Source organism: Lagopus leucura, unplaced genomic scaffold (assembly GCF_019238085.1).
Source record: "Lagopus leucura isolate 7727_CA_CO unplaced genomic scaffold, USGS_WTPT01 Super-Scaffold_100004, whole genome shotgun sequence".
Taxonomy (NCBI): Eukaryota; Metazoa; Chordata; class Aves; order Galliformes; family Phasianidae; genus Lagopus; species Lagopus leucura.
The window spans coordinates 29,287,829-29,300,184 of record NW_024962264.1 but is presented as its reverse complement, the minus strand read 5'-3'; the positions used below and the strand labels follow the sequence as shown (position 1 = coordinate 29,300,184).

Below are 12,356 nucleotides of genomic sequence, written 5' to 3'. Positions count from 1 at the left end.
CTACCTTATAGAATCTCAACCACTAACAAAATCCCATGCAGAACCGACAGCCCCGTGCCCATTCACGACTGGCACAGTGATGCCTTTGCTTGGGGGGCTGCAGCAAAGGGGGGCTGTTTTCTCCCTGCCGAAGAGCAACAGTGGCTGCTAAGAAATCACAGATAATGGCCCTTTTGATGGATGCTCAGCTTGTGCTTTTGGGATGCAGCAGTCGTGGAGGGGCTGGGAAGGGGAAGGCAGTGCAGAGGCGTATGACAGTGCTGATAACAAGTGGGCTTTGTGTGTTGTGCTCAGGGCACCCGCAGCTGCCCCGGCCTCCTCTCCCACCCGAGGTAGAAGAAGAGCACTTCATCTGCAAACAGCCAAGCCGCCAACCGGCTGTGTCTTCCATGCCACTCACAGCTGCTATTCAAGTGGGTGACAATGGGAGCACCGGTCCCCCCGAACCTAGCTAAACCCCACTTCCACAGGAGAGGGAAGGATGAACCACACTGGGGAGCAAGAGCAGGCGTGCATGCAGGTGCTGAAAGCTGGCAGCCAAACAAAGGGAGATCCTGGGGGCAGATACGGGTGCGTGCAGGCTGCGGTGCTCAGCAGCACGGCTGTCTGGGAGCAAGAGCAAAGGCGAACATATAGGGGGTAAAGGAGCCAAACTGTACTTGATGGGAAGAAGAAGCACCAGCGATGAGGCACAGCTGCTTTGTTTAACCCCAGGATCCCACAGTTGGGGAATAATGGGTCCAGCAAAGCTGGTGAATTGCCCTCGATCGTCCTCAGGCCATATGCTGGGCACCTCCCGAGCAGTTTATTGGGCAGCCAACCCACCAGGCTCTTCCCAGCCCCATCACAGAGCTGCCTCATCCCCCATGCTCTGAATTTTGGGCGGTGCTGTGTGGAGCCAGCAGTTGGACTTGATGGTCCTTGTGGCTCCCTTACAACTTGGGATATTCTATGATTCTGTGATGATCCCAGCAATACTCAAAGAGCATTACTAGGTCTGGAGAGCCATTGCCATGGAAGGAACAGACATGGGGTGCTGCAGGAGAGCAGTTTCCTGTCTCTCTCCAATACGACTTGTTTTTTCTCTTGCTCCCCAGTGGTGTTTGGTGTTCACAGGCACTGGGAAACATTCACTTCTTGCACGCCTTCCAATGGAGCGTGGGAAAAGCTCTCACCCGAAGCAAAAAAACACGGGAATTTGCTTTCAAGTCTATTCTTCTCACTCCCTTTCTCTCCAAGTGAAAAGCCCTGAGCTGGCTTTTTTCTTTGCAAGGCAAGTTTTCTGGCCAAGGCAAACCACTGTTTGTCTCTCATGCTGTCAGCAGGGTGACAGGCGTCGACGCAGGCTGTGTGCACCTTCCTCTCCTTTGAAATGAAGGAAATGGCACAATTCAGCTTCAGTGGGAAGAAATCAGGGGATGCACGGAGCCATTGGTGCTCATGCAGGTAAAGAAGCAACCAGAGGCTCCCAGCACAGTTTTTCCTGTGTGAACCTCCTTCCATGAGAGGTGCCTTAGGTGAGCAGCTGCAGAGACGGCCAGATGGAGCTGGTGGAGGTGTTTGCTTTCTCTGCCTTCCCCCCCACGCCCTCTTAATTGTTTGCACGTCAAGAAGTGACTTGCCGTATTGCAGCCTCCTAAAGGGAGGCTGATGTTCAACTCCTAACCCGAAACTGCCTCTCAGGGAGGCAGTAGCACCCACCTCCCTCTGTTCTCACGTCCCCTCCCCACTGAGCGGCATCTCGCCCTCCCTTCACTGCGCTCTGTGTTAATGAGCGCAGAGAAAAACAGCGCAGAGCTGCCATTCAGGGCCTCTCTCAGACACCAAAGCATCTCCGTGCATTAATAATCCTTTTCAAAAGCCCCTTCCCTGCATGCATTCCCCCCTCTCTCACCCTTTTCAGGAGCAACTGTGATTCATCTGAGGTGTGAAACGGCACGGTAAAATTTTAATGCAGCCTGAACATGAGATGTGAGAGAGCTCAAATGCCTTTTAAGCAGCCTGTCTGTCTCCAGCAACTGCTTTGAAGGCAAGATCACTTCAGCACCACTCAAAAAGCTTCAAAGAGAATATTTGGGACTGATTTTGACGTGACTAGGGGATGGCAGCAAGCCTACAAACACACTTCCCCCAAAAGATGAGCAGCAGCCTGAGGTGATCCATGGCATGCGCTATGTATGGCCTGAGCTATGGGGGCTGGCACCTATCGGATTCCCACAGAGTGCTGTGACCCGTGGCCAGAGCCCTGGTTACATTGCATGCCAGCGATGTGCCCCCAGCCATGGGCTGGAAAGCAGAGGAGAGTTCCTGGTGCCCGGGGTGCCTGCATTGATAGGAGAAGTATGAAAACACGGCAGAACACTGGGGTTAGCCCAAACAGAAAGAGACGCTGATAGCACACAAGGACTGATTCCTCTATGGCCAGGATGGGTAAACAAAAGAGGGATGAAAAACAACATTCCCAAAAGTGGGGCTAGGAGGTGAATGAACAGGATGAAGCTGAAGGATCCAAAGAGGCACTTTGCTCTCCCTATTAGCTCCGCTAACAAAAGTCCCCCAACCAATCGGAGCTGCTTTTCATCATCACGTGTGGTTCACTGGCTCCCTAGGGCTGTATGGACCCATAACAACACAGCACTGCCCTCACACAGGAAAATGCCTCAAGGTCATAGAATTGTAGAATCATTAAAAAAAGATCTATAACATCATCCAGTCCAAAATCCAGCCCATCCTCACCATGCCCACTAACCACACCCCTCAGTGCCACTGTTCTTGAACACCTCCAAACATGGTGACGACACCACTTCCCTGGGCAGCCTGGAACATGGGTCCTTCAAACCCATCTTGGGAATGTCAAAGCCAAAGCATGGAGCTGAGTCCCCCATCTCTAGGCATCCCATGCATGATAGCTGGCTGGTCCTGGGGCTCCCGCACCATGGGCAGGATGTTAGCCTAAAGCACCATGCAGTATGGCTCCACTTAGATTCTGAGCAGCTCTCATAACTCCTTGCCAGAGCATCTGTGCCCATTTTCTTGCCAATTTGGCCCCAGGGAACACGTCAGCCTGGGGCTGCTGGAAGGGTTTGGGGAAGGCGAAAGCTGCAGCCTTCCATCTCCTTTGCCATCGAGGAGGGGAAGTGAAGCTCTTTGGGAGGTGGGTAGGGTAGGTAGGACCCCTGCGGGTACTGCAACTGCTCGGCTTTTCTTTGTAAATTATGCAATGCACCAAAATGATTTGCCTCCTGGGCCACAGAAAACAGGACTCAAGGCAAGAGTGCTCTTCTTCTAAATGTAAATGCACAGCACTACACCACCCTCTCCCCTCACCAGAATGGAGTCAGTGGGAGACAGTAGGTAAATCAGACAAATCCCCTTGCATCTAGTCTTCTCTGTCCCGGTTGCAGCAGGGTACAAATGGAAACAATCTGCTTTTCTGGGGCCTGCTGCTCCTGCAGGATAGAAGTCAGCAGTGCCATGCAGGAGGCTGGAGACAACTGAATGCAAATTATGCCTTCAGTGCAGCTAGAGTGAACAGCAAAACTCAGGTAGCTAACGGCCACACCTTGAGATCGGCTGGCTCACGTGTAAGCCAGGCATGTCTGTGAGGAAACATCAGAGTTTCCACGTGCTCACACCCTTTGTATTTCAGAGGCATTTTCTGAAGCCCTAACCCAGCAGGCACATGGGAACAGGTCCAGCTGTGCACAGATGATAATCAGGGCCATTGCCTCTGACTCTCAACCAGGACTCTTAAGGGTCAACACCACAAACCAGAAATGTCTGCATCTTCCTATACCTTGGAGCATCATCCTTTGCTGCTACTGTTGTGCTTCTTCCGGGGCCCGCAGTGACATTCCCACCCAAGAGCATCCAAGCAAAACTCCAGCAACGGACCAAATGTATGGGTGTATGGAAGCCTCCTGGCCCCCAGCAAACTCACAGGACTCCTTGGATCGTAGCTGACATATTCGGATGTACTATTCCCAGACCTCTCTCCCATGAATGTCTTCAGTTTTCTGTAGTGCACTGGCAAATGCGATAGCCTTTCCACAGCATCCTACAGCATGCAGATTATAGAACTGTTTGAGTTGGAAGGGACTCCATCTGTCATCTAAAATGTCATCTGGTCTAACTCCCCTGCAGTGAACAGGGACACCTACAGCTACATCAGGTCACACAGAGCCCTGTGCAGCCTGACCTTGAGTGTCTCCAGGGATGGGACTTCCACTACCTCTACGGGCAACCTGTGCCAGTGCCTCACTACTCTTATTGTAAAAAAAAACTTCTTCCTAATGTCCAGTTCAAGATCTGCAGCCTCATACTGAGTGTAGAGAAGAACCATTTCATGGCTCATTTTGGACCTGCCACCTAGTAGCTTTATTCCAGATCATCCTTCCCAAGCTGCAACTACAGGACACACGCATTCCCTCTTCAGCATATGTCACCTATGGAGAGAGAAGATTGGTACAAGCTGAGTGAGAGTCTTGTCAGCACTGGGACTGTCAGGACAGGCAAGCTCAGAAACAAAAAGGAACTTCTGTCATTAAAATAAATAAGTCTTCTCAAAAAAGTAAGTATCAAGAACAGAAAGCAGCCTCCTTCTGGACAGAAGGGAAAGCCCAGGGCCCTGCAAAAGGTGCACAGCTGCTGGTCTCATCTCCTGGCTTTGTGAGCCTTTGTCTCACATTGAAACAGGCCCAAATGTGGCCAGGAATGCATATTTTCTGGGTAGAACATTGTCAAAGGAACCTGAGAGCTGGAATTTGTCCTGTGAGTAAGGCGAGTTCCGGCAGAATGAGGTTAGCGGATTTTTCAGGTGATTCACTGCCTCCTGATAACTGCCCAGCTCCACAGACGTCACTGGCATGCAAAAACAAGGCAGGCCCATGTGAATCAGCACTGAGGGAAGAGGATCGGTGGCAGTTAGCAAAGGCACCCAAGTGTTTATTTAGAGGCCAAGCTGTAAACTAACACCATTTCCCAAGTCTGCAGTGAGCTTCCTGGAGAAGAAAAGGGTCTTTTGCTGCTAGGTTTAGGGTGTGCCTTGGAAACAAGCCTCTTACTCCATCCCCCAAAGGCCAGGCTGAGCCTTCTGCTTGTAGTCCCTTCTGCCACCTCTAGAAATGTGTCCAGTGGGAACAGTTCCCATCCTTTGGAACAGGCTGCCCAGGGAGTCCCCGGAGGTCTTCAAGAACTGTGACAATGTGGTGCTGAGGGACATGGTCAGTGGGCATGGTGGGGGTGAGTTGGTGGTTGGACTGGATAATCTTAGAAGTCTTTTCCAGCCTTAAAGATGTTATGAATCTATGATTCTCTGTACCAGCAAGAGGAATCCAATGTCTCACTCATGCTGCCTGGATGATCCTGGTCATCTCTGAAAGTCAGGAACACCCTTTCTCCCTTCTCCCACTCACCCCTAGGACACATCTCCATGTTCTCAGGCCTCAGTTGCTCTGACAGGACTTAAGCTACAATTTGGACATGATGGAGAACCTGCAAGTTGCTTTGAGGTAGTTAGAGGGATGTTGAGGGATAAAGGAGGGAGCATGAACCTCAGTGCCAACTCATAGTTTCGTAACCTCTAGCTTCTCACTTTTACCCAGCAATCAAGCATTTGTCATGGACAGAAAAGAGCTTAAAACATGGGACTTTGGAATACAGCCCAATGGTCTTTCGTATGTCCCAGGGCAAACTTTATAATTACACCTTATCCTAATTGCTGCTGTGGTAGTAAAGTTAGCAAAACAAAGGAACAGACACCAGCACCCAGGTTACACATGGGAAAGAATGCAAGCATTCCCAGCCGCAGCTGGAAAATCTCAAATTCTATTGCTTGGGAAGATCAGCAACAAGCTTGCAAGCCCAGACGTTTTAGTGAGGCTATTTCAATGCAGCAGCAGGCCTGAGGAAAGAATGCAGGGCCAGCTCTTCTGCATGTGTTGTGTTTCCATGGCACGTTCCACAGTATGTGGCTGCTCAGCCGAGCACCAACACCTGCCCAGAGAATGCAAAGAGCAAAGGAGTGCTGTGGCCAAGGGCACTTACAGATGTGCTCCTATTGCAGGCAAATAACCCAGCTTTGGCACGTGTTGAATATTCTTTTATAGACTCAGTGTCTTAATGTCCAGGCTAAAGGTCTCAGTGCTGCAGAAGCAATTCCTTGCACGTGGCTTTTTACAGAGGGAGAGGGCAGAGAAAAAGAACAGAGCAGAGCAAAGATCTGAGAATTAGCACAGTTCAAATGTTTCCAGGAGACTTTAGATTGAATCAGCTAGCTCTGTGCCCAGTGTTTGGCATGCCAATGATCATTTACCAGCAGAAAAACAGGTCAGATGCTGCAAAGCCAGTGATGGGCATGAGAAGCAACAACTGGAGGATGAAGAGGAAGGACTGAAGGGTGGGTGAGACTATCACTACTGGTCACGTGAGCAAAGTAAATGGAAGAAGATGATGACACTACTGCCTTTCTTGCATTTGTCTTTCACATACAAGTTGGATCTAGAGGTGAATAACTCTACTGAATTGAAAGGATCAATTACCCTCCACAAAGCACCAAGATAGAAAGAAAATTATCCGAAACTTTGCAGTCTCTCTCTTAGGCACCTTCAGTTACTAAGCCAAAGCCTTGCCCCAGCACTTAGCCTTGACGATGAACAGAAAAGGGGTCGGGAAATGGGCCAGGATTGCGAAAGATGAGGTTCACGAACTTTTAGCTGGGTGAAATGTGTGTGAGCTATAGCAACACCCATTATCAGAGGAGGAGCCATCTCCAGTTCCCAAGCCATACTCTCCAAGAACTGTGGGAAGCCTGGAGCAGGACCAAGGCAAAGAATGAGCACAGTGCCCTGTTTGAGAGGGTTAAAGGCAAATTAGAGATCCATAACTCGGTGCCTGGAAAATCAACATGCAAGAATTCATTCAGACGTACCTCCGGGCTGATATGTAGGCTAAGAAGCAGACATGCTTCTTCTTAAGAACCATTTCGTGCCATCTTAATTTCTTCATTTTAAGGAAAATAGATGATTCCTGTGACTCTTTATAAAGAGCTTTCACGCCCTGATGATTTTGCAGCAGCCTTTGAAATTCAGCAGCAAAATGTCCTCCAGACAGGGCTGCCTGTGGTGCCCTCAATACAGTGAATCTATGAGAAGACTGGAACCATGGCGAATGAAGACATTCCCCCCCCCCCCCAGCTCATAGGTTGGCAGTTTTCCATGCCTTCCTTCATGATGAAGCTCTGATAATAATTTATGGCTATTGTCTAACAATGCACGCTGGGTGTGACACACAGCTGTAAAGTGCTTTGTCTTGCTGCTTGTGCTTGATGCTCCTCTGAAGTTGCTGCTGCTCCAGAATATCTAATTTCTTCCCTTGTTTCCCTGCTAATTCATATTGCATGTTCATTGCATGTTCAGGTTGGATATTAGGAAGAATTTCTCCTCAGACAGAGTGGTGATACAATGGCAAAGGCTGCCCAGGGAGGTGGTGCAGTCACTGTCCATGGAGGTGTTCAAGAACTCTGAAGATGTGGCACTGAGGGATGTGGTCAGTGGGCATGGTGGGGATGAGCTGGTGTCTGGACGTGATGATCTGAGAGATCTTTTCCAACCTTACTGATTCTGTGATTCTGTAACTCATGCTGCAGCTTCAACAATCCCAGCAAAGGTACCACAGCTATGCTCAAGGCATGCAGGTGATGGAAGGAAGCCATCTCCTGGTTCTGTATGATCCAAGTAGGCAAAACTAAAAGAAACAGCTAATTTAGAAGAAAAAAAAACAGCCCTGGGAATACTCCATTGGCCTAAATCAAGAGATTCATCCACCCATTCTCAATAGGAACGGTTTAAGCAGCTCTTTCCTCCTGCAGCATGGTCATATGCCAAGAGTTTTGACCCATAGACAGCAGCACAGGCAGCCACAGCCATAAACCAGCTGTGCTTTGGGTTCAGGCCTTTCAGCCCAAAGAGAGCAAAGTACGTGTGGGTGAGTCACAGGTACAGCAGCTCAGTGAACCCCGTCACAACCCTGCCTGTTGCCGCATGCTCAGCACCCGTGGGCACCAGCACTGCCCTTAGCTTCCCACATTAGCAGCGCAGCAGCCATACACAGCTCTCTTCTCTCTGTCTACACCCCAAAACCCCAGAGCAGTAACCTCACGTCCAAACTACTTTCAGCCATTTCAGAAGTGAGGCAGGCTAAAATAGAAATAACTGCAAAAGCGCTTTTTCCATCACTGTCTGAACAGGAAGCTGAGGTTCTGAAGAAACGCTAGGCAATCTGACAAGCCCAAATGCAGCGGTTTGGAAGCAAGGGAGTTTAACAGATGAGTGAACACCTGGGGGGAGTCTAATCGTGCTTTCAACAATTCGTTCCCAGGATGTAGTCTGCTTGGTTCTGTCACAGCTGGGCTGCAGAGGCAGAGCTGAGGTCTGCTGCTCCCTGCAGGAGTCATGGGATGCGCTCCCCAGGTTGCAGGGGTGTATGCAGCTCCTCATGCTGAGTTTTGAGTTGGGGGGGAGCAGCCAGGACTCCTACAGACCATGCCTATGTATGGTAAACTAGTGTTGAGTCATGGTCCTGAGTCACAGAGGGGAAATCTCACAGCCCTTGTATGCCCAGCACGGCCCCTGAGCACTGATGACCCCCCTAAAGCGCAGCCTTGGGGCTGCCATCTCCAGCATGCAGGCGGCAGGTCAATGGGTAAATGGAAAGCCAATAAATCTACTAGCAGAAGCCATGGCCTGAGAGCTGGATCTGTGCTGGGTGCACACCAGAGCCCAAACTGCGGGAAGGGCACGGAGTGCCCATTCCTTAGTCACTTATGGGTTGCAGACTCTGTCCTGCCGAGGAGCTTGTCCTTGGTGTCCTGCAAGCAGGCACAAAGAGAGCAGTGTGCCCAGGCAGGAGCTTGTCTGAGAGAAGCCCACTGCAGCTGCAGCTGGGTACACAGTGCAGAGCCAGGATATTGCTTAAAGGCAAGCTGGCAGGAAACCCTGAAACTCCTAGAAACACCCCCACTCCTCATTCTCGAAGAAAAACCAGCTAAATAGAGCAGCCAGAACTGGGTCCATCCACCTGGACACCTGTCTAAGAAGATTTCCCTGTGGGATGGAGGCTCAGACAGCCAAGTCTAAACAACCTCAAATGCAGGGGGCTGCCAGAGCCATTGCAAGTTCCCATAATGAGAGAACAAATGGTCAGGGCTCAGGCATAACCCAGCTGGCATCACACAAAGGCTGGTGGGGATTCAAGCTGCAGGGCACTGAGCCAACCTGGTGCCCCTTCCAGCCTCACAGCCCCACTATCTCACTGTGCATGAGGCCGGTGAAGCCTCAGGGTCAGCAGGATGTAAACAGGAATTGCCAGCTGCAGGCTGCTGCTAAACAAGCCTGGCTGTTCCCAGCACAGCAAACAGGATGCTGAGATCCCACTGCTGCTGCAGACCTGCGGCACAGAGGAGAGAGGGGAAAATGTGTCCTGCTGGTCTCAGCATCCCATGCTCAGCATGGAGCAGGACTGCCTCTTCCCTCTAAAAGGGAACACAGCTTGAACTGGATCAGAGCAAGGGTGGCAGAGGGAGACTGCTGTGGCATGCTTTCCCCATTTGTGAAATTGTAGAACCATTAAGGTTGGAAAAGACCTCTAAGATCATCCAGTTCAACCCCCAGCTCTGTCACCCCATCATGCCCACTAACCATGTCCCTCAGTGCCACATCTCCACATTTCTGAACACCTCCAGGAACAGTGACTCCACCATCTCCCTGGGCAGCCCATTCCATCAGGCATGGCCCAGCTCTCACACCAAGCTCAGCTCCATATGGATGTAACCCCAAAGCCACCGATCCTATACTGAGCTGTATCCTGTCATCACCATGGCCCGAGGCAGACACTAATGGAGGCAGGGATTAAATAATCACAAGCCCACTCAAATAGGCCCAGATGAAGTTTTCATCAGGATCTTAAAGATGTGGCTTTAGGTAGGTAGGAAAAACTCAGTCACAGCCCTGCAGAAGGAGGAAGCACCAAGTAAGGCAGCTTTCCCACCCAGCAGCTGGGGAAGTGGGGGAAGGAAGGCTGTGTCAGCCAGCCCACGCTATCTCTGCAACCAGATGGCTTTGAATGCTTCCCCAGAGCAAGAGAGGGCCAGTCTCTGCTTCGAATGGCTTTTCACACCCCCTCATTAAAAAGTAAAAGGGAAGAAATGAACAATCTATAAATGCAGCACTGGGAAACAGCTCTGCTAATTCTATTTCCTTCCCTGAGATTACTCAGGGCAGGACACCAAGCATCAGGGCCACATCACCCAATTTGCTTATTGTTAGCCTACAGTCAGGAGACTGGGCACCAGCCCAAGGGCATACATCCCATGCTACTGGGTTAACCAACTGGAAGGGCCCAGGCTCTTACACCTGAACTCACTGCTTAATTGCAAACTTCCCAGCACCAGGAGCTGAGCTCCATGGCTCATAGTTCCACAATGAGTTCCCCAGTGGTGTGGCACTCGCAGAGCCAAAGAGAACCCTCAGGGAACCTCAAGGTTCAAGTTGAATATTAGGAAGAATTTCTTCTCAGAAAGAGTGGTGATGCAGTGGCACAGGCTGCCCAGGGAGGTGGTGCAGTCACTGTCCCTGGAGGTGTTCAGGAACAGTGTGGATGTGGCACTGAGGGACATGGTAAATGGGAATGGTGGGGATGGGCTGAGGTCGGACTTAGATATTCTTAGAGGTATTTTCCAACCCTAATAATTCTGTGATTCTAAGGTGCCCGAGGCCACCAGCACAAACATGCTGTGGTGAAGACCTGCAGTCAGCCTGGCTGGGATGAATCATCCCAAATTAATCCACAGAGAATGCTGCCCTCTCTTGGACCCAGCGTGACTGGCACAAATTCAGGGAAACTGTGAAATGCCCAAGACTTGGGCGTTTTATGGAGGAAAGGCTCACAGAAGGAACTAGGAGTGATGCTCATGGGGAGGAAGAGCAAGGAGATGAAGGCCAGGAAGGTCTCTTGAGCTGGTGAAGGACTGCAGGATCCTTACCAATTCTGCAAGTTGATGAATTAATGCTTTCACCAATAAATTCACTTTCCCCAATATACCTGCAAAGGGGAGTGGAGCACCAGGGGCTCCCACGTGCCCATGCTGCCGGCTGGGTGCCAGCCAGCCCTGCCCGCTGCCTGCCGGCTCCTCCCTGCCTGCACTTCCTCCTGCAGCTCACAGCTCCCACAGCCTGCCCAGCTCACCAGGCACTGCTGCACAAGAATCCCAGCTTTCAGCAATCAGAAGCGGCAGGATTCAGAGAGCCACCCTGGAGCCCACTCTCCCAGCATGCGGACGCCGGCCGTGATGATCGTGGGACTGGTGCTCTGCCCCTGCGGGCTCCTGCTGACACTGACAGGCACGTTGACACCCAACTGGAGGCAGGTGAGCCTCATCCCCAATCAGCCCTCCGACCTCATCTTGGAGCAGGGCATCTGGGACCTGTGCAGGGAGCGGCAGAGCAGCCATGATCGCCTCTGCGGGCAGGAGGATGAGCTGGGCTACTTCAAGGAGGTGCCCGTGCAGGTGGCACGAGGCCTGATGCCCAGCTCACTGGTGCTCACAGTGCTGGGCTTGGTGGTGGCTGCCCTGGGGGTGCGGTGCTGGCAGAAGGAACCCCGTCACGCATTGGCTGGTGCTTCGGGGCTTGTGCTGCTGCTCCCGGGGCTGCTGAGCCTGGTGCCTGCCTCCTGGTACACCCATGAGCTGGAGGTACTACCTGCACCCTCTGGTGCCACGCTGGCTGTGGGTTACAGCTTGGTGCTGAGCTACCTGGGTAGCTGCCTGGAGATCCTGGGGGGAGTGGCCCTCACCCTCAGCTTCCACCACTGCTGCAAGGAGCGCAGGGCATCCAAAACTCCCCCTAGCCCTGTTCTGGAGCCTGGGACACGCTCCATCACTGGGGCCTACAGCAACCCCTGGGATGTGCTGGAGAATGAGCGAGATGGGCGGCGTGGGAGGAGCACCCTGCCTTGTGACTCGGACCTGTAGTTCCAGCACAGTGACACATCTTGAAGCTCTGCAGGCAGCCATGCTCCCCGCTCTGCAACCGTGCCAAAGCTGTACTGGCTCCAGCCCTGTCTCCACCCCCTCTGTGCAGCTCTTAGCTCAGTCCCCTGTGCCATGCAGGGCTAAGGCAGCTGCAGCGTTCTCATGCGAGCAGGCCACCAGTTAGTGCTGTGCAGCCTGCAGGGTGGGGGACCAAATGTCCCAAATGTCTCTTTAGGGCTGAGCAAACATCAAAATAAATGAGGAGGAACAGCTCTGCTCTGCAAAGTAGTTATGGGCTCTCTGCCAGGCACACTGGCTGAGAGCCAGC

General features: G+C 51.7%; 2 protein-coding genes across 2 annotated transcripts in view; one reads left to right on the top strand and one right to left on the bottom strand.

Moving 5' to 3' along the window:
- Positions 1-7,739, bottom strand: part of PRAG1 (PEAK1 related, kinase-activating pseudokinase 1) — a 29,000-nt gene extending 21,261 nt beyond the window's left edge. Inside the window, exon 1 of the mRNA XM_042872143.1 lies at positions 6,929-7,739. The gene's annotated coding sequence lies outside the window, so the exon portion shown is untranslated. The remainder of the gene's footprint in view (positions 1-6,928) is intronic.
- Positions 7,740-11,216: 3,477 nt separating this feature from the next.
- On the top strand, positions 11,217-12,284 carry CLDN23 (claudin 23). The gene has a single exon (XM_042871778.1). The coding sequence runs from the start codon at positions 11,327-11,329 to the stop codon at positions 12,026-12,028; it is 702 nt and encodes a 233-aa protein (XP_042727712.1). The 5' UTR covers positions 11,217-11,326; the 3' UTR covers positions 12,029-12,284.
- Positions 12,285-12,356: the final 72 nt, after the last annotated feature.

Coding starts and splice junctions, on each gene's coding strand:
- CLDN23 (XM_042871778.1), top strand. CDS start 11,327: ATGCGGACGCCGGCCGTGATGATCGTGGGACTGGTGCTCTGCCCCTGC.